This window comes from Pan paniscus, chromosome 4 (assembly GCF_029289425.2).
Source record: "Pan paniscus chromosome 4, NHGRI_mPanPan1-v2.0_pri, whole genome shotgun sequence".
Classification (NCBI taxonomy): Eukaryota; Metazoa; Chordata; class Mammalia; order Primates; family Hominidae; genus Pan; species Pan paniscus.
In genome coordinates this window covers 167,380,789-167,407,705 of record NC_073253.2, presented here as the reverse complement: position 1 = coordinate 167,407,705, position 26,917 = coordinate 167,380,789, and the positions used below count along the sequence as shown (strand labels likewise).

The 26,917-nt window shown below is 42.3% G+C and overlaps 1 protein-coding gene, 1 non-coding gene and 1 pseudogene across 5 annotated transcripts in view; all 3 read left to right on the top strand.

Annotated features, from left to right (window-relative positions):
- The window catches only part of UBTD2 (ubiquitin domain containing 2), a 75,333-nt gene that overhangs the window by 17,119 nt on the left and 31,297 nt on the right, over positions 1 to 26,917 (top strand). The window contains exon 2 of one of the 4 annotated variants that reach the window (XM_003813991.6): positions 178 to 294. The exons of the other annotated variants lie outside the window; for them this stretch is intronic. Coding sequence (XP_003814039.2) covers positions 273 to 294 — 22 coding nt within the window. The 5' untranslated portion in view covers positions 178 to 272. The remainder of the gene's footprint in view (positions 1 to 177; positions 295 to 26,917) is intronic. 4 annotated transcript variants of the gene reach the window in all.
- On the top strand, positions 7,515 to 26,303 carry LOC134730464 (Krueppel-like factor 3; annotated as a pseudogene).
- LOC112439960 (small nucleolar RNA SNORA57) lies at positions 14,278 to 14,422 on the top strand. The gene has a single exon (XR_003028178.1). It is a non-coding gene; the product is annotated as a small nucleolar RNA SNORA57 (small nucleolar RNA).

The window sequence follows — 26,917 nt, the reverse complement described above, 5'->3', positions numbered from 1 at the left end:
TTTATGATGTGAACCTTACCTCTTAGCCCATTCGAAGCTGGAAATGCAACTTAGCACTATTAGGCCTACTCTCCCTATCTCTCACCTGACATTACTTTTCTCCTTCCTCTCTTGGGCATAAAATATTACATCTCTTCGCCTCCAATTGGAACAGACTTATATTATGTTTAACCGTAGGAAATTCAGACAGGAAGTACTTCACGGAAAAGGGGCCGGTGGATGAGATGTGTTTGACAGTTTGGCTGTGGCTTGTGGAGTAGGAACCAGAATAGATGGCATGCCAAGAAGGACCTGGTAGGTAAAGTCTGGTGCCTGCTCTGCTGTGTTTTTAAAAATCTGACTGTTGCTTATGAAGAATGGATTAGATTCAGATGAAACCAGTTGGATACCGATGCAGTCTTTACATCTAGTGACTCACACACAGCTTCTTCCCATCTTAGGGCTTTCATGCTGTTCCCTTTACTTGGAATCTAAACAATGTGTGGTGCTGGCCAGGTGCGGTGGCTCACACCTGTAATCCCAGCACTTTCGGAGGCCGAGGCGAGTGGATCAGCTGAGGTGAGGAGTTCAAGACCAGCCTGGCTAACACAGTGAAACCTCATCTCTACTAAAACAAAAATTAGCCGGGCGTGGTGGCACACACCTGTAATCCCAGCTACTCAGGAGGCTGAGGCAGGAGAATTGCTTGAACCCGGGAGGCAGAGGTTGCAGTGAGCCGAGATCATGCCACTGCACTCCAGCCTGGGTGACAGAGCAAGACTCTGTCTCAAAAAAAAAAAACAATGGGTGGTGTTTTTTATTACAGTTCTTAAAACTAGCATGCCCCTCCCACTTGCTTTAAAAAAGTTGCTTTTAGAAATTATTTGTTTACTTATATGCTTCCCGTCTTCCCCCAGAATATTGTAAGCACTGTGAAGGCAAGGATTTTGTCTGATTTGTTCTTTACTATATCCCTAGTATCTGGTATAGTGCCTAGTACATCTGCAATAAATAGTTGTTGCTCGAGTAAATAAGTGAAATAATGAATAGACAGTTGTGGCTCTTTTATCATTTGGAGAATGAAAAGTTTACTACTCAGTGGCCAGGGACGGTGGCTCACGCCTGTAATCCCAGCACTTTGGGAGGCCGAGGCGGGCGGATCACAAGGTCAGGAGATCGAGACCATCCTGGCTAACACAGTGAAACCCTGTCTCTACTAAAAATACAAAAAATTAGCCGGGGTGGTGGGCGCCTGTAGTCCCAGCTACTCGGGAGGCTGAGGCAGGAGAATGGCGTGAACCCAGGGGGCGGAGCTCGCAGTGAGCCAAGATCGTGCCACTGCACTCCACCAGCCTGGGTGACAGAGCAAGACTCCGTCTCCAAAAAAAAAAAAGTTTACTACTCGGCTTTAATTATTTCGTTTGGGTTTTGGGTGAAATTATTTTATTCCTGACTGGTTCCTTAGTTGTGCAGAAGCCTATTATCTTTAGAGAGACTCTTCATGGTAATTAACTCAGATAGATTCTTATTTGCCTGGTGAAAGGAGGCAGTGATCTAATTTGCTTGTTAAGAGCTTCCTACTTATTTTGTGTTTGTGTATTTTATTCTGTCATCCTTAGCAAACATATTGGTGACTTGACTTGCTTTGGAGGTGAACAGAGGATTAATTGCATGTATAGCCTATTCAGCCCAGTGGACTTAGGTTGCCCTTGGGCTGATCTGTGCTTATGTTGAATGAAGCAGAAATTCAGGCTTCATGTGCAGCCTACACTGAGTACTGTATGAATAGGAAGTAATGATAACAACTTTTAAGAATTCTCTGAATTTTTTTTATTTGTTTTGTTTTCATTTGTTTGTGTTTTTTTTTTGAGATGGGGTCCCCCTCTGTCTCCCAGGCTGGAGTGCAGTGGCACAACCACAGCTCACTGCAGCCTTGACCTCCTGGGCTCAAGCCATCTTCTCACCTCAGCCTTCTGAGTGGCTGGGACTATAGGCGCATGCCACTATGCCTGGTTAATTTTTTTATTTTTTGTAGAAATGGGAGTCTCACCATGTTGCCCAGTTTGGTCTCTTAACTCCTGGGCTCAGGTGATCATCTTGTCTTGGCCTCCCAAAGTGGATTACAGGCATGAGCCACGGTGTGTGCCTAGCCCCTTGGGTTGTTTTTTTTTTTTTTTTAATTTTTTAATTTTTTTTTTGAGACGGAATCTCGCTCTGTTGCCCAGGCTGGAGTGCAGTGGCACTATCTCAGCTCACTGCAACCTCTGCTTCCTGGGTTCAAGTGATTCTCCTGTCTCAGCCTCCCAGGTAGCTGGGATTATAGGTGCCACCACACCTGGCTATTTTTTTGTATTTTTAGTAGAGATGGGGTTTCACCATTAACCAGGCTGGTCTTGAACTTCTGACCTCAAGTGATCCGCCCTCCTCAGCCTCCCAAAGTGCTGGGATTACAGGTGTGAGCCACTGCACCTGGCTAGGTTGTTTTATTTTAAGCAGACATTTTAGAGGATGCTGGAGGAGGAGGAGAACAATCTGAGGACAAGTTATTGCTGGTACTGATTTTTAGAATACTTGTCGAGGCTGCAGTGAGCTGTAATTGAGCCACTGCATTTCAGCCTGGGTGATGGCAAGACCCTGTTTCAAAAAAAAACAAAAGTAAATAAAATACCAAAGACTAATTTTATTTCAGGGGTCAGAACTATTCATCCTTTATCTTTTTATTTGAAACCACATATTTCACCATATAAAAATTAGAGCCTAGGTGTGTTGTTGCACACCTGTAGTCTCATCTACTCTGGAGGCTGAAGCGGGAGGAGTGCTTGAGCCCAGCCTGGGCAACATAGCAAGATTCCATCTCAGAAAAATTACACACACACACACACACACACACACACACACACAGAGAGAGAGAGAGAGAGAGGCGCTTGCATTGTATCTTGGGGGGAATTTATTACTCAAGGTTTTTTTTTTTTTTTTTTTTGAGATGGAGTCTCGCTCTGTCGCCCAGGCTGGAGTGCAGTGGCGCGATCTCGGCTCACTGAAGCTCCACCTCCTGGGTCCACGCCATTCTCCTGCCTCAGCCCCCGGAGTAGCAGGGACCACGGGCGCCCGCCACCGTGCCTGGCTAATTTTTTGTATTTTTAGTAGAGATGGGGTTTCACCATGTTAACTGGGATGGTCTCGATCTCCTGACCTCGTGATCCGCCTGCCTCAACCTCCCAAAGTGCTGGGACTATAGGCGTGAGCCACCGCGCCCGGCCCCTACTCAAGTTTTTAAATATAACTTTATATAACATACAATTTAAACTTTATAACATATGTTTATGCCTTTATATTACATGCTTTGTATTATGAGATGTTTAGTAATACAGATATATTTCACAACTACTGTCCTATTTTAACTTACGAAAGTCTCCCTTCCCAACTCTTGTTATTTTCACAACAAACGTACCCTGAATATACCTAGTGACATACTTGAACTTGTATGTAACTATCTCAACAGTGATTTATAAGCAGTGGGTATATAATAAAATACTAGTTGAGGCCAGGTACTGTGGCTTGCACCTGTAATCCTAGCACTTTGGAAGGCTGAGGTAAGCAGATTGCTTGAGCTCAGGAGTTGAAGACCAGCCTGGGCAACATGGCGAAACCCTGTCTGTACAAAAAAATTAACTAGATGTGGTGGTGCGCACCTGTAGTCCCAGCTACTTGGGGGGCTGAGGTGGGAGGATCGCTCGCCCGGAGGTCGTGGCTGCAGTGAGCCACCAAGATCATACCACTGCACTCCACTCTAGGTGACAGAGCAAGACCCTGTCTCAAAAAATAAAACACAAAAAACTAGTTGAATGCGTATGAGTGTATCTTATTGAAGTTATTAATAGCTTTTCAGTTGTTTAAGCTTCACAAATACAATTTATAGACGTGAAAAGAACTGTGATTGTTAACGATACTTTTTTTTGAGATGAGTCTTGCTCTGTCACCTGGGCTGGAGGGCAGTGGCGTGATCTTGGCCTACTGCAACCTCCGCCTCCCGGGTTCAAGCGACTCTCCTACCTCAGCCTCCCAAGTAGCTGGGACTACAGGCACGTGCCACCACGCCTGGCTAATTTTTTTTGTATTCTTAGTAGAGATGGGGGTTTGCCTTGTTGGTGAGGCTGGTCTCGAACTCCTGGCCTCAAGTGATCCATCTACCTCGGCCTCCCAAAGTGCTGGGATTACAGATGTGAGCCACCATGCCTGGCTGTTAATGATAGATTTTATTGTACATTTTTATTTTTGAAGAATCTTCATATACATTTTCTTGATTTTTTTTTTTTTTTTTTTTTTTTTTTTTTGGTGGATCTGTCTCTGTCACCCAGGCTGGAATGCAGTGGCACGATCTCAGCTTGCTGCAACCTCTGCCTCCCAGGTTCAAGTGATTCTTCTCTCTCAACCTCCCAAGTAGCTGGGATTACAGGCATGTGCCACCATGCCCAGCTAATTTTTGTATTTTTAGTAGAGATGGGGTTTCACCATGTTGGCCAGGCTAGTCTCAAACTCCTTACCTCAAGTGATCCACCTGCCTCAGCCTCCCAAAGTGCTGGGATTATAGGTGTGAGCCACCGCTCCCGACCACATTTTCTTGATTCTTAAAAAGACCCTTTGACTTTAATGAAGACTGATGTTAATATTGCCATCTTATAGTGGAGGAAACTGAGGCACAGGGTCTCAGTTCTGATTTTGATCTGAAAGAGAAATAAAAAGAGTAGCTAAAACTGTAAGCTTTGTCTTCTGTTGTCTAGTTCAGTATTCTCTCCACAGATGGTGGGAGTTTTTGGTTGGCTTTTCTTTCCTTGCAGTAGAAGTGTATGTGAGTGAGGCTGGGTGTGGTGGGTCATGCTTGTAATCCCAGCACTCTGGGAGGCAGAGGCAGGCGGATCACTTGAGGCCAGGAGTTCAAGACCAGCCTGGCCAACATGGCGAAACCCATCTCTGTTAAAAATTCAGAAATTAGCTGGATGTGGAGGCGCATGCCTGTAATCCCAGCTACTAAGAGGCTAAGGCATGAGAATCACTTGAATCTGGAAGGCAGAGGTTGCAGTGAGCCGAGATCGTGCCACTACACTCCAGCCTGGGCAACAGAGTGAGACTCCGTCTCAAAAAAAAAAAAAGTCTATGTGAGTGGTTTCCTTCATGACAGTAAACACAGTTATTATCTAACTGGGTCAAGTAGAGAAAAGGCATAATCCTGCTCATCTTTCCTTGTGCCCCTTTACTTGATTATGTTCTTTCTCATTACCTTTTTGCCTTCTATCCCAGACCGAATGTTTTCAGCTTAAAACTCCATTCAAACTTGACTTGAATTTAGCAGTTGAACTGTGTGGGGAAAGAAGTTTCACTGAGGTACAAGAAAGGAAGGCATTGTTTAATCTGTAGAAAGATTAATAAAGCTTTTCTAGGTCTGTGCTCTTCAGTCACTTAGTGGAGTTTTGGAAAATCTATCTCGGTTATAAAGTGGTGCTTGTCCCAAGGGGTAAGTTGAAGGAGATTGCATGAAAGTGTTCTCTCTGCTCTTAGAATATCAGCATGTGGTCATTTGGGGTCACCTTCTGGTTTTATAGTTGATAAAGGGAGCAGAGACATTCTTGCTTCCTAAAGTGTCTCACTTAGAAGCGGAGGAGGGGGAACCTACAGTGGTCCTGTAATACAGAGTTTCATTATCATAGCTTGTACGTTTTCTGATAGTCACCCATTTCTGTCTTGGGCAGTTACCTGGATAATAATTTTAACTTGATGGTGATTCAAGAGCTTTTAAGGCTTTGATCATTGTTGTATTGCTAAACATTAACACATAGGGCCTATTCAACAAACCCTGGCTTTCACTGCTCTGGGTTTGTGATGGCTGCATCATGTCACAGAGATGCTCTTCCTAAATGAATCAGAGTAGTTCATATTCTCTTTAAATTCTCATAATTTCGAAGTTAAAAGTTGAGATGTGCCACAACATATAACAAGTAGGACATAGTGAAAAGGAACTTTAGAAACAATAAAATGATACCCAGTACTTCTGGAATGGACATCGAGTGAGACACTTAATCTGTAACAAGAGCTCTGAGAATGGGAAGAATTGCTTATCTGTTATTGAATGAAATGACATGTAATAGTCTTGGAAGCAAGGAGACTATCTTTCTGCATTGTATCAGTTGTAGGGTAGGAATAGGTTATTGTGGGTGTTTGTATTTTTGTTTTTTATATTTTAATACTAAATTTGCTGACTAAAACCTATGATATACCCTGCATAAGGCAAGCACGTAAGTGAAAAAATAACCTTTTTTCTATAACAAGCAATCCTTAAGCATTTTAAGAAGGGAATAATCAATAGGAACAGAACTTATGCTTCAGTGGTAAAGATAGGTTTTTCAGCTGGGGACAAGGATGGATACTAAAAGTCTTATCTATAGGAAGTTTCATAATTGCTCGAAGAGGGAGGAAGGAAGTTTTCAAATAAAACATTAAGAGAGAGTAAAGAAAATTAAGATGTATTAATAGAATAAAATTCAGTTTCCACCAAGAAATACTTCTGATTTAATAGTAAGTAGAAAGTATAAAATACATTGGCAGGTTATTTTTGCAGCAGAATCTCAGGGACATATTATCAAATTTTAATGAATAGGAAAATACTGATTAATGATGTCTTTGCATTTGCTCTTCTTTTTGTTGGGGGGTGGGGGTGCGGCGGGGAGGGGGTGGGGGCGGACAGAGTTTTACTCTGTCACCCAGGCTGGAGTGCAGTGGCACGATCTTGGCTCACTGCAACCTCTGCCTCCTGGGTTCAAGCGATTCTCCTGCCTCAGCCTCCCGAGTAGCTGGGATTACAGGTGCTTGCCATCATGCTCAGCTAATTTTTGTATTTTCAGTAGAGACTGGTTTCGCTGTGTTGGCCAGGCTGGTATCGAACTCCTGACCTCAAGCGATCCACCCACCTCAGCCTCCCAAAGTGCTGAGATTACAGGCGTGAACCATCCTGCCTGGCCCATTTACTGTTGATACAGTCCAAAAGCTTATTCTGACCTTGCTAAACTAAATCAATACCTTGTCAAGTTCAGATTGGAACACTTAAAAGATCACTTTTGCCTTCTAGGTAACAGAAAAAGTAAAGCTTTAATTTCCTCCCCACCCCCACACCGCCTCCACACACATACATTTATATGGTGTATACAGTACATATACACATACAACATATATACATAGAGTATATATGTTTTTTATTGTATTAATATATAGTCTCTTCTCTCTTCTATGAGAATGTGTTGAAGACTACTCCTTTCTTACTATAATTATAGTCATTTTTAAAACCCTCAACAGGGCTGGGCGCGATGGGTCACTCCTGTAATCCCAGCACTTTGGGAGGCTGAGGTGGGCAGATCATGAGGTCAGGAGTTCAAGACCAGCCTGGCCAAAATAGTGAAACCCCGTCTCTACCAAAAATACAAAAATTAGCCAGGCGTGGTGGTGGGTACCTGTAGTCCCAGCTACTGGGGAGGCTGAGGCAGGAGAATCGCTTGAACCCAGGAGGCAGAGGTTGCAGTGAGCCAAGGTGGCACCACTGCACTCCAGCCTGGGTGACATAACGAGACTCTGTCTCAAAAAAACAAAACACAAACCCTCAGCAAAGTAGCCATTAAAGGAACATACCTCAAAATCATAAGAGCCATCTATGACAAACCCACAGCAACATCATACTGAATGGGTAAAAGCTGGAAACATTCCCCTTGAGAACCAGAACAAAACAAGGATGCCCACTCTTAGCACTCCTATTTAGCATAGTTCTGGAAGTCCTAGCCAGAGCAATCAGGTAAGAGAAAGAAATAAAAGGTATCCTAAGAGGAAGAGAGGAAGTCAAACTCTTTCTTTGCAGATTATATGATTCTGTACCTAGAAAACCCCCTAGTCTGCCCAAAAGCTCCTAGATCGGAAACTTTAGCAAAGTTTCTGGATACAAAATCACTGTACAAAATCAGTAGCATTTCTATACACAATAACATCCAAGCCAAGAGCTAAATCAAGAATACAATTCTATTCACAGTAGCTGCAAAAAGAATAGAATACCTAGGAAAACAGCCAACCCGGGAAGTGAAAGATCTCCACAACAAGAATTACAAAACACTGCTGAAGGAAATCAGAGGACATAAACATGCTCTCATGGAGAGGAAGAATCAATATTGTTAAGATGGGCATACAGCCCAAAGCAATTTACAGATTGGATGCACTCCTGTCAAACTATCAATAACATTTTTCACAGAATTTGAAAACACTATTCTAAAATTCATATGGAACCAAAAAGGCCAAAAAGCCAAAACAATCCTAAGCAAAAACAAGAAAGCATCACACTGCCTGACCTCAACTATACTTCAAGGCTACAGTAACCAAAACAGCATAGTACTGGTACAAAAACAGACACATAGAACAATGGAATGAGTTAGATAACCCAGAAATAAAGTCACACACCTACAATCATCTGATCTTCAACAAAGTAAGCAGTGGGGAAAGGACTCCCTATTCAATAAATGGTCCTGGGATAACTGGCTAGCCATATGCAGAAGATTGAAACTGGACCCCTTCTTTTCACCATCTACAAAAGTCAACTCAAGATGGATTGAAGACTTAAATGTAAAACTTGAAAAACCCTAGAAGAAACCCTAGGAAATACCATTCTGGACATAGGCCCTGGCAAAGTTTTTATGATGAAGATTGCAAAAGAAATTGCAACAGAAACAAAAATTGACAGGTGGGACCTAAGTAAACTAAGAGCTTCTGCACAGCAAAAGAAACTATCAATAAAGTAAACAGACAACCTACACGATGGGAGAAAATATTTGTAAACTCTATGTCCAACAAAGGTCTAAAACCCTGAATTGATAAGAAACTTAACAGACAAAAAGCAAACAACCCCATTAAAAAATGGGCAAAGGACATGAACAGACACTTCTCAAAAGAAGACATTCCTGTGGCTAACAAGTATATGAAAAAATGCTCAACATCACTAATCATTAGAGAAATGTAAATCATGACTTTTTTGGTTTTCTTGTGTTTTAAAAAAATATAAATCAGAACCACAATGAGATACTATCACACCAATCAGGATGACTATTGTTAAAAAGTCAAAAAATAACAGACGTGATGAGGTTGTGGAGAAAAGGGAACGCTGATGGGAATGGTATATTAGTTCAGCCTCTATGGGAAGCAGTTTGGAGGTTTCTCAAATAACTTAGAACTACCATTCGACCCAGGAATCCCATTACTGGGTATATACTCAAAGGAATATAAATTGTTCTGCCATGAAGACTCATGTGTGGATGTTTATCATATACCATTCCCAATAGCAAAGACATGGAATCGATGTAGATGTCCATCATCAGTGGACTGGATAAAGAAAATGTATGTATACACCATGGAATACTTACACAGCTATAAAAAGAAGGAGGTCATGTCCTTTGCAGCAACATGGATGCAGCTGGAGGCCATTATCCTAAGTGAATTAACACAGAAACAGAAAAGCAAATACTACATGTTCTCACTAATAACTGGGAGCTAAACATTGAGTACACGTAAACACAAGGAAACAGTAGTCACTGGGACCTCCTTGAGGGCAGAGGATGGGAGGAGGGTGAGGATCATAAAACTACTTACTGGGTACTGTGCTTGCTACCTGGGTGACATAATAATTTATACTCCAAACCCCAGTGACATTCAATTTACCCACGTAACAAACCTGCACATATACCTCCGAACGTAAAAGTTGGAAGAAGAAAAAGAAAAAGAATTCATCAAGAAGGAAGAAAGTTATAATCATTTTTAGAACTTTTAGAAACTTTTTTTTGAGACGGAGTCTCGCTGTTATCGCCCAGACTGGAGTGCAGTGGTGCGATCTCAGCTCACTGCAACCACCTGCCGGGTTCAAGCGATTCTCCTGCCTCAGCCTCCCAAGTAGCTGGGATTATAGGTGTCTGCCACCACGCCTGGCTAATTTTTGTATTTTTAGTAGAGATGGGGTTTCACCATTTGTCCAGGCTGGTCTTGAATTCCTGACCTCAGGTGATCTGCCCGCCTTGGCCTCCCAAAGTGCTGGGATTACAGGCGTGAACCACCTCGCCTGGCCGCTTTTAGATACTTTTTGTGAAAAAAAATCAGAAAAATATCAAAAAGTGTGTTTACCAGCCTGGACAACATAGCAAAACCACATCTCTACTAAAAAAAAAAAAAAAAAAAAAAAAGCTGGGCATGGTGACATGCACCTGTAGTCCCAGCTACTTGGGAGACTAAAAAAGGAGTATCACTTGAGACTGCAGTGAGCCCTGATGGTGCCACTGAATTCCAGCTTAGGCAACAGAGCAAGACCCTGTCTCCAAAAAACAAAAAAGTATAAGGAAAAGTAAACCACATTTATCCTACCACCTAACATAAACATTTTTATGTATACCTTTTCAGACTTAAGGTGTGTGTGTGTTGGGGGCAGGTGTTGGGAGTACATGGTCAGAGAAATTTAAAGTGCTTAATGAGGTTATCACAACTATGACTTAATAGAGTGGCTTTACTGATGTTCTGGTTTGGGAATGTAACAGGAATGTCATTGTTAGCTTTTCATTATAGGACGGATTGTCAGTATTTTTTTGACCTTGCTATCCATCTTTTTTTTTTTTTTTTTCTCTTTTGAGACAGAATTTGGCTTTTATTGCCCAGGCTGGAGTGCAGTGGTGTGATCTCGGCTCACTGCAACCTTCGCCTCCTGGGTTCAAGCAATTCTCCTGCCTCAGCCTCCCAAGTAGCTGGGATTACAGGTATCTGCCACCACGCCGGGCTAATTTTTGTATTTTCAGTAGCGATGGGGTTTTACCATGTTGGCCAGGCTGGTCTCGAACTCCTGACCTCAGGTGATCCATCTGCCTCTGCCTCCCAAAGTGGTGGGATTGCAGGCGTGAGCCACTGCGCCCAGCCCCTTGCCATCTATCTTAAAAGTTAAGAATTCAGCCCTGACCCTCCCACCCTGGGTCCTAGCCTCTTCTTACCCCACCAGCCTCGGGGGACTTGCTGAGCGAGCGGCGCCGGCATCGTGTGACTGCCTGGGGTTGGTGCCAGGAGCCAGAGGGGAGCCTCGTGTAGCCGGGCCCCAGCCGGAACGCAGGGAGAGCGCCTGCTGCATGCGCGCCCGTCCTTGTCCCCTGCCGTCAACGCTGCCCGGAACCCTGACATTACTGCGCTTGGGGGCCTCCAGGCAGCCCGGATCTGGGCCTTTATTTCTCGTCAGCGGCGTCCCTAACCGCACCTCTCAAAGCCAAACACCAGAGCACCCTAGAAGGTTTAAAAGAATGCTCATGTTTGACCCAGTTCCTGTTAAGCAAGAGGCCCGTGGACTCTGTCTCGGTGTCATACTCATCTAATTACAAGGAATCCATGAAGCCCAACAAGTATGGGGTCATCTACTCCACACAATTGCCTGATAAGTTCTTTCAGACCCTAGAAGGCCTGTGGCACGGAATACAGATGGAGCCAGTGGACTTCATGGTGAGCAAGCGGAGTTCACCTCCTTCTGCTGGGAATTTGCACTCCTCTCTCAAGTTCCTATCCTCACACCAGAGAGCCTCGCCTGGGTTGAGCATGCCTTCTTCCAGCCCACCAATGAAAATACTCATCCCCTTCTCCAGGCTGGCAGCCTTTTGACGTGCCACTTGTCCATGCCGCAGGTGATGGCAGCTGCCCTCTCCTGGCACAGAATATGGAGCCTGGGGATCTTGCTGGTCATCCAGCCGGTGGTGGTGCAGCCCATCCCCTTTATGTACATGAGGCACCTCCAGGAGCCTCTCATGGTCTCCTTGAGGAGGAGGAGGAAGAGGTCTTCCATGGAGGAGATGAAAAATTCCAGTAGTAGCATGCAAGTACCTGGGATTGAATCATAAGAAAATCCTATACCAGAGAAAAAAATTAAAATAGAACCTGGGATTGAACCATAGAGGACGGATTATCCTGAAGAAATGTCACCCCCCCCCCCCTTAATGAACTCAGTGTTCCCCCCCACAAGCATTGTTGCAAGAGAATCACCCTTTGGTCATCTTGCAGCCTGGGAAGAGACCTTTACCTGTGGAATCCCCGGATACTCGAAGTGGAGGATACACAGATGTGATTACGATGGATGCAGCAAAGTGTACACTAAAAGCTCCCACTTGAAAGCACACAGAAGACGACACACAGAAAAACCCTACAAATGTACATGGGAAGGATGCACATGGACGTTTGCTCGGTCTGATGAACTAAAAAGACATTTAGGAAAACATACTGGAATCAAACCTTTACAGTGTCCGGACTGTAACCATAGCTTTTCCCGTCCCAACCATAGGAAAAGCCACATGGAGGCCGGGCGCAGTGGCTCACGCCTGTAATCCCAACACTTTGGGAGGCCGAGGCTGGCGGATCAGAGGTCAGGAGTTCGAGACCAGCCTGACCAACATGGTGAAACCCCATCTCTACTAAAAATACAAAAATTAACCGGGCGTGGTGGCGCTCCCCTGTAATCCCAGCTACTTGGGAGGCTGAGGCAGGAGAATCCCTTGAACCCGGGAGGCAGAGGTTGTAGTGAGCCAAGATTGCACCACTGCGCTCCAGCCTGGGCGACAGAGCGAGACTCTGTCTCAAAAGAAAAAGAAAAAGGGAATGCTAGTTTGAATGCCTCTGTGTCCTGCCTCCCATTATCTAAACCATTTTAATTTGATTCAGCCGGTCTGAATCTCTGAACTTATATTATCCAAAACTTCCATATGGTCAGTAGATGTTGTCTAATCCTCCCTCTCCTTACCATGGGTAAGACCTAAAGAATGAGAACACTTTTTTTTTTCCCTAGGGTTGCTAAGCAAACCATTCTTATCATAGATAACATTTGATGTAATAAGAACAAGGGAACATGTAAACTAACCAATTGTCAGTTGTCCATGTATTCCTCAAAAGAATGTCAGAGTAAATTTATTAGAAATAAAAAAAAAGTTAAGAATTCATTGGGTTGGGGCCGTGCGTAGTGGCTCATGCCTGTAATCCCAGCAGTTTGGGAGGCCAGGGCAGGAGGATCATGAAGTCAAGAGATCAAGACCATCCTGGCCAAAAACGTGAGACCCCATCTGTACTAAAAATACAAAAATTAGCTGGGTGTGGTGGCGCGTGCCTGTAATCCCAGGTACTTGGGAGGCCGAGGCAAGAGAATTGCTTGAACCCAGGAGGTGGAGGTTGCAGTGAGTGGAGATCCCGCCACTGCACTACAGCCTGGCAACAGAGTGAGACTCCATCTCAAAAAAAAAAAATTCATAGGGTTGATATTGACAATATCAATTTTGTCAGTTGATTTGTGAGATTTATATCTCAGGACTTAACTTGAGGAAATACAGTATAGAGCAAAAGGAATACCCAGCTAATAATGGGCAAGTTTCTCAAAGCTTTTAGGAGCATAGTTTGCAAGAATATAGTATTTCTTTCTCTTTCTGAACATTGTACTTAAGCTAAAAATAAAGCTTAGAATTTTGTAATGATCGTAGTCATAGATAAAATTTAAAAATAGTAAATGGCCAGGCACGGTGGCTCACACCTGTAATCCCAGCACTTTGGGATCCTGAGGCAGGAGGGTCACTTGAGCCCAGGAGTTTGAGTCTGCACTGAGCTATGGTGGTGCCACTGCACTCCAGCCTAGGTGATGGAATGAGACCTTATCTCAAAAAACAAAACAAAAGATTAAGTGACATCTAAGATACTTCTGTCTTTACCCATGAATCTAACCCCAAGAGAATACAGTTTCTAGTTGTTTTTTTTCTGTTTGCATCAAAATATCTTTTTCTTTATAACTGGATAGAATTTAACATGTTAGTCCCAGTTCTGTTTTATTGATTTCGTAGCAAAATCTTGCACAAGCCAAAATACCAATATGTTTTATGGTTCTGTTGAACCTACTTTTTGATTCTTGTCCATTCTTGAAAGCAAGAGGGCTTTGACTGCAAAAACCCATTAAAGGAGAAGGACTTGACAAATGAGTACAACCTCAAGTGAAGTATGTTTATACACATTTTTGCCAGGCTCTTAACATTAGAATTTCTCAAGCCGAGGAAACTTCAGATAGAAGAGGGAGACCAGCTTGAAGAAAGAGTCCTTTGTACTCCTAGTGTATTTCTTAGGAAACAATTAGCCCTTCCCTTGATCGTGGTCTCAGGACAGGCAGCAATATGCTTTTGATAATTGATGTATGCTGCCTAGGAATTATTTTGTTTGGTCACTAAAGGTCAATGCCACCCTCGCTTTCTTTGCAGGGAGCAGGTATGTATGTTCCCTATTATGTCTGGAGGCAGAGGGAAAGGGCTTCAGTCCCCTGGGCATCATGTCTTTGGTGCCGGTGGCTTCCTGTCTGCCAATTCTATCCTCAAGCACTGGGACACAGAGGGGGAAAAAAAAGGCCAACTTCTGTGCCATCCTAAGTATGGGTTCACATCTTTGAAATCTTATGGAGGCTTAAAACCTCTCAAATGGGTTAATACAGTTTCACTTTGGGTGGGTAGGTGAAAATCCAAATCCATGTTAAACATTTATTCAAGTAACTCCTAAAGCCAGGAGGCAGAATAGTCCTGGTTAAGAGCATGAACTTTGGAGTCAGTGTTGGTTTGAATCCCTGTTACACTGTTTAGTTCTATGATCTTTGAGAAATAGTTACTTCTTCTAATTCAGTGTACATTTATGTGTTTTCTTTGTGACAGGCACTGTTCTAATTGTTTGAGAAATATTACCTCATTAAATCTTTATAACAGTCCTATGAAACAGATATTATTGTCATCTCCCTCATCTTCCTTTCCATCCTACCCAGGTAATCGACATCTTTATTTGCAAAGTCAATTATACCCTATACTTCAGGAACCATCTGTATTCTGAATTTTACTTTCACCAGTTTTATACTTTGAGATGTTTTGTGTTTCTCATTGACATCCTTTCTTTCAGCTTCAAGAATTACCTTTAGCATTTCTTGTAAGACAGGTCTGGTAATGAAGGACTCACTCAGCTTTTGTATAGGAAACTCTTTTATCTTTCCTTCATTCTGAAGAACAGCTTTGCTGGTTATGGTATTCTTGGTTGCCATTTTTTTTTTTTTCATTGCACTTTGAACATACCCACTGTCTCTGGGTGTGAAGGTTTCTGCTGAGAAATCTGCTGCTAGCCATATTGGAAGTCCCTTATATGTTATTTGCTGCTTTTCTCATGCTGCTTTCAGGATCTTCTCTTTATCTGTTTTTTGTTTGTTTGTTTGTTTTTGTTTTTTTTGGACAGTTTGATTATAATGTCTTGGGGCAGTGTTGTTTGGATTGAATATGATTGGACACTGTAGATTTTTCTGTATGTGGAACTGTTTGATTATATTTCTGACAGGAACCCATCTTATCTTTAAATACTTTAGTGGCTATTTTCTTTTTTTTTTTTTTTTTTTTTTTTTGAGACAGGCTCACTGTCACCCAGGCTGGAGTGCAGTGGCGCGATCTCGGCTCACTGCAAGCCCGGCCTCCTGGGTTCAGGCCATTCTCCTGCCTCAGCCTCCCGAGTAGCTGGGACTACAGGCACCTGCAACCACGCCCGGCCAATTTTTTTTTTTTTTTGTATTTTTAGTAGAGATGGGGTTTCGCCGTGTTAGCCAGGATGAGCTCAATTTCCTGACCTCGTGATCCACCCGCCTCGGCCTCCCGAAGTGCTGGGATTACAGGCGTGAGCCACCGTGCCCAGCCTTTAGTGGCTATTTTCTAAGAACAAGGACTTTATCTTTCTTTTCTTCCTTTTTCGTCCTTTTACTTTCTTTCTTTCTTTTTTTTTTTTTTTTGAGACAGGGTCTCGCTCTGTCACCCAGGCTGGAGTGCAGTGGTACAATCACAGCTCACTGCAGCCTCGACCTCCCTGAGCTCAGGTGATCCACCCACCTCAGCCTCCTGAGTAGCTGGTACTACAGGTGCATGCCACCATGCCTGGCTAATTTTTTATTTTTTGTACAGACAGGGTTTTACCATGTTGTCCAGGCTGGAAGGATGTTATCTTTCATGAGCACAATATAATTATCAAAATCAGGAAGGTGGATATTGACATAATGCTAATATCTACTGTATAGGCCTTATTCACAATTCACTATTATCTCCATTAATAGTCAAAGTTATCCAGGATCATGCATTGTTTAGTTATATCCCCTTAGTTTGCTTTGCTCTGAAACAGTTCCTAAGACTTTTTTGTCTTCTCATTATGTTGGCATTTTGAGGACAGGCCAGTTATTTTATACATGTCTATAAATTTGAATGCTTAGATTCCTCATTACACAGGAATATTATAGAAGTAAATTGTGTCCTCAGTGCAGCATATCAGGAGTCACAAAATGTCTGTTTTCCCATTATTGGTGATGTTAACTTTGATCACGTAGGGCGACTGCCAACTTTCTTCACTGTAAAGTTAACTATTTTTCCTAATGCAAATGATAAGTATTTTATGGGAAGATTTGAGCCTATGTAATTTATTTTATTTTATTTTATTTTTTTGAGATGGAGTTTCGCTCTTATTACCCAGGCTGGGTTGCATGGAGTGCAGTGGCGCTATCTCGGCTCACTGCAACCTCCGCCTACCAGGTTCAAGTGACTCTCCTGCCTCAGCCTCCCAAGTAGCTGGGATTACAGACACCCACCACCACGCTCAGCTAATGTTTGTATTTTTAGTAGAGACGAGGTTTCACCACGTTTGCCAGGCTGGTCTCAAACTCCTGACCTCAGATGATCAACCCACCTTGGCCTCCTAATCTTAGAAAGGAAACCTTTCAGTGTCTCTTCATTGAGTATGACATTACATGTAGGTTTTCAATAAAGACTATTTATTATGTTGAGGAAGTTTTCTTCTATTCCAGTTTTATGAAAAAGCATTTTGTCTGATGTTTTTCTGCATTAATTGAGATGATCACGTGGGTTCCCCCTTAATTCTATTAATGTGACATATTACGTATCTTCTTATGGCCTTGCAGTTTTGAGAAAAATCTCAATTGTGATATATAATCTTTATGCATTTAGATTTAGTTTGCTGGTATTAATAATTTGCTGAGGATTTTTGCATATGCTATTTTGACCAGGCTGGGCTGAAACTAGTGATCTTCCCATCTCAGCCTCCCAAGTATCTGGGGCTATGAGGGTGTGCACCACTGTGCATGGGTTTTGCGTATATCTTAAGGGATATTGCTCTGTAGTTTTCTTGCGGTGTTTTTGTCTGGCTTTAGTATTAGGGTAATGTTGGCCTCATAGAATGAGTTAGGAAATGTTCTTTCTATTTTTTGGAAGAGATTGAGAAGGATTGCTGTTCTTTTTTTTTTTTTTTTTTTTTTTTTTTTTTCATGAGATGGAGTCTTGCTCTGTCACCTAGGCTGGAGTGCAGTGGTGCAATCTTGGCTCACTGCAACCTCCTCCTGGGTTCATGGGTTCAAGCGATTCTCCTGCCTCAGCCTCCCGAGTAGCTGGGATTACAGGCGCACGCCACCATGCTCAGCTAATTTTTTGTATTTTTAGTAGAGATGGGGTTTCACCATGTTGGCCAAGTTGGTCTCGAACTCCTGACCGCAACTGATACACCCGCCTCGGCCTTCCAAAGTGCTGGGATTACAGGTGTGAGCCACTGCACCCGGCCCCACTATTAATTCTATTTCTATAAGATTGGTAATATTAGCCCCACTTTTGTTTCTAATTTTAGTTATTTGTGCCTTCTCATTTTTTCTTAGTCTAGCTAAAAGTCTTTCTATTTTGTTGAATCTCTACTGTTTTTCTATTCTGTTTTATTTATCTCTGCTCTAATTGTTTTCCCTCCCAAGACAGGGCCTCTCTCCGTGACCCAGGCTGGAGTGCAGTGGTGCAATCATGGCTCCCTGCAGCCCCACCTCTCAGGCTCAAGTGATCTTCCAGCCTCGGCCATCTGAGTATCTGGGATTCTAGGCACATGCCACCACACCCAACTAATCTTTTTAATTAATTTATTTTTTTTTGAGACAGGATCTTGCTCTGTCACCTAGGCTGGAATACAGTGGTGCATTCTCAGCTCACTGCAGCCTCCACCTCCCAGGTTTAAGTGATTCTCATGCCTCTGCCATCTGAGTGTCTGGGATTACAGGCAAGCGTTATCAGGCCTGGCTAATTTTTGTGGGTTTTTTTTTTTTTTTAGACGGAGTCTCGCTCTGTCACCCAGGCTGGAATGCAGTGGTGCGATCTTGGCTCACTGCAACCTTCGCCTCCTGGGTTCAAGCAATTCTTCTGCCTCAGCCTCCTGAGTAGCTGGGACTACAGGGGTGTGCCGCCACACCCAGCTAATTTTTGTATTTTTGGTAGAAATGGGGTTTCACCATATTGCCCAGGCTGGTCTCGAATTCCTGACCCCGTGATCTGCCCGCCTTGGCCTCCCAGAGTGCTAAGATTATAGGCATGAGCCACCCCATCCAGCCTCAGCTGTAGTCTTTATGTTCTTTTACTTTTGGGTTTTGTCTGTTCTTTTTTGGTTCCTTGAGGCATGAAGTTAGGTTATTCATTGAGATCTTTCTTCCCTTTTAATGTGACTGTTTACATTTGTAAATTTTCCTCTGAGCATTGCTTTCACTGCATCTCATAAGTTTTTGTATGTTTTGTGTTCACTTCTATTCATCTTATTGTATTTTCTCATTTTCCTTGTAATTTCTTTTTTGGTCCATTCATTGTATGAGTGTATTAGTTTTTTTATATTTGTGAATTTTCCAGTTTTCCTTATTTCTTGCTTTATTCCATGTAATCATAGAAGATAACTTTGTATGATTTCAGTCTTTTAAAGTTTATTGAGACTTGTTTTGTGGTCTAACATATAGTCTATCCTGGAGAATTTCTATGTGTTTTTAAGAAGAATGTGTATTCTGCTCCTTTTGGGTAGAATGTTCTTTATGTCAGTTAAGTCTAGTTGGTTTATAGTGTTCAAGTCTCCTGTTTGCTTATCACTATTCTGTCTATATGTTTCATACATTATTGAAAATAGGATATTGAGGTTTCCAAGTATTGTTTGTAGAACTGTATCTCCCTTCAATTCTGTGCTTGCTTCATATATTCTGGGGTTCTGTTGTATATACTTGTTATGTCTTTCTGATGAATTGACACTTTAATTATAAAACATCTCTTTTATCTTTAGTAAAAATGTTTGTCTTAAAGTCTATTTTATTGTTTACAAATATAGCCACTGTAGTCCTCTTGTTTTTGGTGGTGGTGGTTGTTTTTTGTTTGTTTATTTGAGAAAGTGTTGCTCAGGTTGGAGTGCAGTGGTGTGATCATAGTTTTATTTTGACCTCCCAAGCTCAAGAGATCTTCCCACCTCGGTCTCCCAGAGTGCTGGGATTACAGGTGTGAGCCACTGCACCTGGCCTGTTTCTTCTGTAATTCTCTCAGTTTCTGCTTGATGTCTGTTATTAGGTACATACTTAATATTGCCATGTCTTCTTGGTGAATTGACTTTTTTACTGTTATCATTTATCTCTGGAGCTGTTCCTAGGTTCTGAAGTCTACTTTGTGTAATGATAGTGTAGCCACTTAAACTTTCTTTTGGTTAGTATTTGCATGATTCTATTTATCATCCTGTAATGCTAGTTATCATCCTTTTACTTCTACCTTCTCTATGTTAACATACTTACAGGGATTTCTTGTAGATAGCATGTAGTCGAATCTTTAAAACTGCAATCTTGGGCCAGATGCCGTGGCTCATGCTTGTAATCCCAGCACTTTGGGAGGCTGAGGCAGGCGGATCATGGGGTCAGGAGTTTGAGACCAGCCTGACCAACATGGTGAAACCCCATCTCTACTGAAAATACAACAATTAGCAGGGAATGGTGGTGCAATCCCAGCTACTTGGGAGGCTGAGACAGGAGAATGGCTTGAATCTGGAAGGCAGAGGTTGCAGTGAGCCAAGATCAAGCCATTATACTCCAGCCTGGGTGACAGAGCAAGACTCTGTCTCAAAAAAAAAAAAAAAAAAAAGCAATCTCGGCTGGGCGTGGTGGCTCACACCTGTAATCTCAGCACTTTAGGAGGCCAAGGCGGGCAGATCACTTAAGGGCAGGAGTTCGAGACCAGCCTGGCCAACATGGGGAAACCCTGTCTCTACCAAAAATACAAAAATTAGCCAGGCATGGTGGCATTCACCTGTAGTCCCAGCTTTTGGGAGGCTGAGGCAGGAGAACTGCTTGGACCTGGGAGGCGGAGGTTGCAGCGAGCCAAGATCGCACCACTGCATTGCAGCCTGGGCGACGGAGTGAACTCCATCTCAAAAAAAAAAAAAAAAAAAAGCAATCTCAATGTGTTTCTTTTTTAAATTGGTTTGTTTAGATCATATAGTGACTGATATGATTGGATTTAGGTCTGACATTGTATTATGTGTTTTCTGTTTGTTCCCTCCGGTTTTTTTTCCTTTGCTTTCTGTTTTCTGCCTTCATTTGGATTGTTTAAATGTTTCTGTTTTTTATTTTATTTATTGAGAAATAGAATATAGATTTTCTATTTTTCGTTTATAAAATTTGTATTTGGCTCTTGATTAGCATTTCAGTTTCTCTGCTAAAAACGTTCATTTGTTTCAAGAGAGTTCCCTTTCCTCTCCCACCCCACCATGGAACATTGTTATAATAACTGCTTTGAAGTCTTTGTCTGATAATTTCAACATCTGGATCATCTCAGATTTTCCATTTGCTGATTGTCTTTTCCTTTGAAAATTGGTCACATATTTCTGGCTCTTTGTGTGTTGAGTAATTTTGGATTACATCCTGGACATTTTGAATATTATGTGAGAATCTGTTTCCTCATAAAAATCTGGAGAACTTTGATTTTGTTTTGTTTTAGCAGGCAATCAACCTTGCTAGGTTCAGCCAGCATGTTCTGCCTCTCCTTTTGTTGCTAGTGGTTCTGATGTCAGTTCACTTTTCAAAGCCTTTGCTTTGTGCACAGCACATGCACCATTTAGGTTACTGTGGGGCTAAAGTGGTGGTTTATATCAGAATTCATTTTTCTTTCTTTTTTTTTTTTTGAGTCAGTGTCTTACTGTGTCACCCAGGCTAGAGTGCAATGGTGTGATCTCTGCTCACTGCAGCCTCTGCCTCCAGGGTTCAAATGATTCTCCTGCCTCAGCTACCCAGGTAGCTGGGATTACAGGCATGCGCCACCACGTGGGGCTAATTTTTGTATTTTTAGTAGAGGTGAGGTTTCACCATGTTGCCCAGGCTGGTCTCGAACTCCTGAGCTCAAGCAGTCGCCTGTCTTGGCATCCCAAACAGAATTTATTTCTCAGAGAGCCATGGCTGTATTGTTTTGGGACTGTTCCATGCATGCACAGGTTAGAGGTGAACGTGGAACTTGGGTCAGTTCAAACACAGAATTTTAGGGTATTCTCTTCTTTAGCTGTTTCTGCTCTGCAGTTTCCCCCATGATCTCCATTACCAAGGAGATCTTTTATCTGCCTTATGGCTAGAAAGACAAGCTCCTCTCAGAGTTGTTACTGCCAGCACTGCCAGATGGTTCCATGTAACTGGAACTGCCTTTGGGGTAAAGTGGCAATAATAAAGTGGTAAAATGCAAAGGGAGAAAAAATATTTTCCTCATATTCCACAGTACCCTTTTTCTTGGTTTGTCTAGAATAGATTTTCTTATTGAGTGTTATGTGTCCACTCTACCACTACTATTGCTAGGAACTTTTAAAAGACTGCAAAACAGGCTGGGCCCGGTGGCTCATGCCTGTAATCCCAGCACTTTGAGAGGCTGAGGCAGGCAGATCACCTGAGGTCAGGAGTTCATAGACCAGCCTGGCCAACATGGTGAAACCCGTCTCTACTAAAAATACGAAAATTAGCCGGGCGTGGTGGCAGGTGCCTGTAATCTCAGCTACTCGGGAGGCTGAGGCATGAGAATCGCTTGAACCCCGGAGTTGGAGGTTGCAATGAGCTGAGATCACGCCATTGCACTCCATCCTGAGGGACTAGAGCAAGACTTCGTCTCAAAAAAGAAAAAAAAAAAGAATACAAAACAGATTTCTTCCCTCACTTCGCAGGTTTTTGGGCATAATCAGTAGGGAGATAGGCTCTAGTGGGCTTATAACATCTTGACCTGCACCAAATGTCCAGGACATTTTAACACCAAAAACTGGGAGGGGCCGGGCACGGTGGCTTACATCTGTAATCCCTGCACTTTGGGAGGCTAAGGCAGGCGGATCATCTAAGGTTGGGAGTTCGAGACCAACCTGACCAGCATGGAGAAACCCCGTCTCTACTAAAAATACAAAAAATTAGCTGGGCGTGGTGGCGCATGCCTGTAATCCCAGCTACCCCGGAGGCTGAGGCAGGAGAATTGCTTGCACCCGGGAGGCAGAGGTTGTAGTGAGACGAGATTGTGCCACTGCACTCCAGCCTGGGCAACAAGAGCAAAACTCTGTCTCAAAAAAAAAAAACCTGGGAGGAAAGGGGAAACAGTCTTGCGATAAATTGATTCATCAAATAAAATTTAACATTCTTTTAAAATACTGTTGCTGACTTAATAGGTTTTTGTTCCAAATAAGCACTACCCCATAGATGAGGATATTTTTTCCATATATCCATTCAGTTGTTGGATTCTGACTGTAGAATGCCCCCAATCAGCTTTAATGTTCAAGGAGCACAAGAATATGTAGGAAGATTAGGCATGGGCCCAAATAGAACGTTGCAACTAGATCAATGTTTCCTTCATGCTGAAACCCAAGATGATGGTCTCCCTTTTTGAAACCAAGGAGACAACCCTCTTGATCTCTGATTTGCCTTCGGAGTCATTCTTCCCATGTCTTGAAAAATAGTGCACGGTCTCAGCCATATAACTCTGTGGTCGTATCCTGTAAAAAAAGAATTCCATTATCTGGGTGGCTTAACGCCAAAAAAAAATTCTTTGGGAGGCCGAGGCGGGTGGATCACCTGAGGTCTGGAGTTCGAGACCAGCCTGGCCAACATGGTGAAACCCCGTCTCTACTAAAAATACAAAAATTAGCCGGGCGTGGTGGCAGGCGTCGGTAATCCCAGCTACTCAGGAGGCTGAGGCAGGAGAATCACTTGAACCCTGGAGGCAGAGGTTGCAGTGAGCTGAGGTCGCGCCATTGTACTCCAGCCTAGGTGACAAGAGAAAAACTCCCTCTCTTAAAAAAAAAAAAAAAAAAAAAGGTTTCTCACAATTCTGGAGGCTGGAAAGTTTGAGTCAAGGTGCCAGCTGATTTGGTATCTGGTGAGGGCGTCCATCTTCCTGTTTTACATACAGTTATCTTCTTGCTGTGTCCTCATGTGGCAAGGAAAAATCATCTCTCCTCTCTAGTCTTACAAGGTCACTAGTCCCATTCAGTGCCCCACCTCCAAATACTATCACATTGGGTATTAGATCTTCACCACACAAATTTTGTGAGGACACACATGCAGTCTATAGCCATGCTGTGGAACTTCAATTGTATAAGCTATTGGTAAGTGATATCAGGGTCAGAACTGGAGTACCTTATTGTATTTTATGTCTTATTCTTTACAGGGTTTGAGGAGTTTTCCCCAAAAAAAGTTTTATTGGCAAAGTATTCAAATATTAAAAAAAAAAAAAAAAAAAAAAAGGCCAGTCATGGTGGCTGACACCTGTAATCCCAGCACTTTGGGAGGCTGAGGCAGGAGGCTCACTTGAGCCCAGGAGTTTGAGACCAGATTCGGTAACATAGTGAGACCCTGTCTCTACAAAAAAGCAATTTGAAGGAGACAATGTGGGTCAATTTTGGAGCATACATAGTGACTGAAATTTATTTTAATATATTGACTAAATAAAAGTTCATGAATCCTTACTACTACTAAAAAGGGAATGAGGGAAGACCTTTTTCTTACCAAAGAATGCCAGTATTAAAGGAAGAAAAGAATGACATACTTAGAAGAATCACCCTTTTACAACCCTGTAGCTGATTCAGGTAAGGATCATCAATAGATATACTAAAGCATCATGGGTAACAGGATATTCAAGATGTCAGAGATCACCCCCTGTACTGGTAATTGCCAAGGACAAATTATACCATAGACGTGACATTCAGTTGCCTTAACCAGGTAGCCAAACTTAGCCTTCTCATGTGTCACAATATAAAGAATATAAGACATATATGAAGAATTCTTACGCAAAATGTTTTACTTGACTCTAATAAAGCTTCTAAACCTAACTTCCTATTTATAGGTTAATACAAAGGGTAAAGGAACAAGTTAAAATGTCTTCACACATTGCCATATATCCCCTGGAGGGCAAAACTGTCCCCAGCTGAGAAACGCTGGCCTACATCAAATGACAACACATAAGCCTTGATTGGAACTTGGTATGAAAAACATTTTGGAAAAGTTGGATAAATCTAATAAATAAGACTTCATAATAGATGATATAAATTTTTAAAAAATTTTTCTTAGGTATGACAACGATATTATAGTGTGTTAATCTGACTGTTTGCCTTGCCATAAAGGAATACCTGAGACTGGGTAATTTATAAAGAAAAGAGTTTTATTTGGCTCATGGTTCTACAGGCTGTACAGGAAGCATGGCACTGGCCTCTGTTCCTGTTGAGGGCCTCAGGGAGCTTACAATCATGGCAGAAGGCAAAGGGGAAGCCATTGCATCACATAGCAAGAGAAAAAAAGGGGAGGAAGTGCTGTATTCTTTTAAACAACCAGATCTCATGGGAAGGGCACCAAGCCATTCATGAGGGTCTTCCTCTGTTGCCCAGGCTAGAGTGCAGTTGCACGATCACAGCTCACTGCAGCCTACATCTCCCAGGCTCTAGTGATCCTCCCACCTCAGTCCCCAAGTAGCTGGGACTACAGGTATATACAACTACACCCAGCTAATTTTTGTATTTTTTGTAGAGATGAGGTTTCGCCGTGTTGGCCAGGCTGGCTGGTTTCAAACTCCTGGGCTCAGGTGATCCTTGCATCTTGGCCTCCTAAAGTGCTGAGATTAGAGGTATGAGCCAGCACACCCAACCAGCCTTATACTTCTTTTTAAAAAAACTTTTATTTACCATAGTGAGAAAAAGTGTCAGAAAAGCCTTATACTTTCAATTATAGAGGTTTTGTAATACCTGGCCCTAACAGATATCAAACTATATTATATCATCTGCAATTATATATATAATCTAATTATATCTAATTACAGGTTTGATATATTATCTGCAACTAGAACTAGTTTTATTTCTGGTCCTTAAATTTCTAGTTGTTTTATTCTGTCTCATTTTGCATCTAACACTGTTTCCAAATAGTGTTAAAAGTGGAGATAGTGGGCATCTTTTTTTTTTTTTTTTTTTTTTTATCGAGACAGAGTTTCATTCTTGTCACCCAAGCTGGAGTGCAATGGCATGATCTCAGCTCACTGCAACCTCCACCTCCAGGGTTCAAGCGATTTTCCTGCCTCAGCCTCCTGAGTAGCTGGGATTACAGGCACCGCTGCGCCTGGCTAATTTTGTATTTTTAGTAGAGACGGGGTTTTGCCACGTTGGCCAGGCTTGTCTCAAACTCCTGACCTCAGGTGATCCACTCACGTCGGCCTCCCAAAGTGCTGAGATTACAGGTGTGAGCCACCGTGCCCGGCCAGCATCCTTGATTTATGTGTGTGCCTTCTTTCTCATGAATTGAGAGAAGAAAAGGTCTCTACAATAAAAAAAAAAAAAATGTTAACTCATGGTAAAGCCATTGCCCCCATCCAGTAAAATAAACCATCTTAGAGTTTATATACTACTTAAAAGTTGCAGTGGTCTCATGTTAGGTGATCATATTCTTTTATTTATATATATGTATTTATGATAGAGACAGGGTCTCAATATGCTGCCCAGGCTGATCTTGAACTCCTTGGCCACAGTGATCTGTCTGCCTTGGCCTTCCAAAGTGCTGGGATTACAGGCATGAGCTACCACACCCAACTGCCTAGGCGACCATATTCTTAGTCCCAGTTTCATATAATATTATCTTTCTCAATAAAGTTGTTTTGTGGAGTGGGGAGGACTTAATTGTGTGATTTCATAATACTTTTAATAAGACTGACCCATTAAGAAAAGTTTTGTAGGATCTGAGAGCTATAGTTAAAAAAAAAAGTGGGGGGAAAAGTCTTTGAACATACTATGTTGCGGTAGGTGTTACAAAATGTTGCCTGTTTGTATGCTGAGATCATTGGTAAGGGGACTTACACTCTGAGAATCAGGGCTAGGAAGTTATGTTGACTTTTTCCCCCCCAATAAAGCTACCTCAAAAACATTGAAATTATATAAATGCCTTTAAAATTATTATGCTTCAATTGGTAAGCTTTAGGATATAAGCATGGCAGAAGTTCATTTTTATTTCATTTTTAATAAAATTATAGTACGGAAAATGATGTATCTAACTTGTCTAGGCAGATATTCCTACATACGATCCTTAGTCTCTAACTTGTTGTAGATGCTAAGTATTTATAAGTTGAAAGTGATAGGCCGTAAAGCCACATCACCCCTTCTTTACTGCAGGATTCCTCTTCAGTGATCATGGTTGGTATCTCCACAACATAGATTAAGTGGTAGATTAGATAGGGCTAGGGAGCTGCTTAGATAGGGCTAGGGAGCTGCTGCTTCTCCTTTGTTAGCTTTTCCTTTGTCTGGTCATAACCATTCCATTGGCCATAGTAAAGCCCATGGATGGATCATTTCTGTAGAAAAACAATTCAGCATATGCTTTATTTAGAGTGAATCTTCGTTATTGGTTTGCTATGTGAAAACAAGCAGCCCAGTAAGACATGAAGTGCTATAATGGAAAGAGAGATCTGGACTTTGTTGTTGCTGTGTTCTGTTTTGTTTTGTTTTGAGACGGAGTCTCGCTCTGTTGCCCAGGCTGGAGTGCAATGGTGTGATC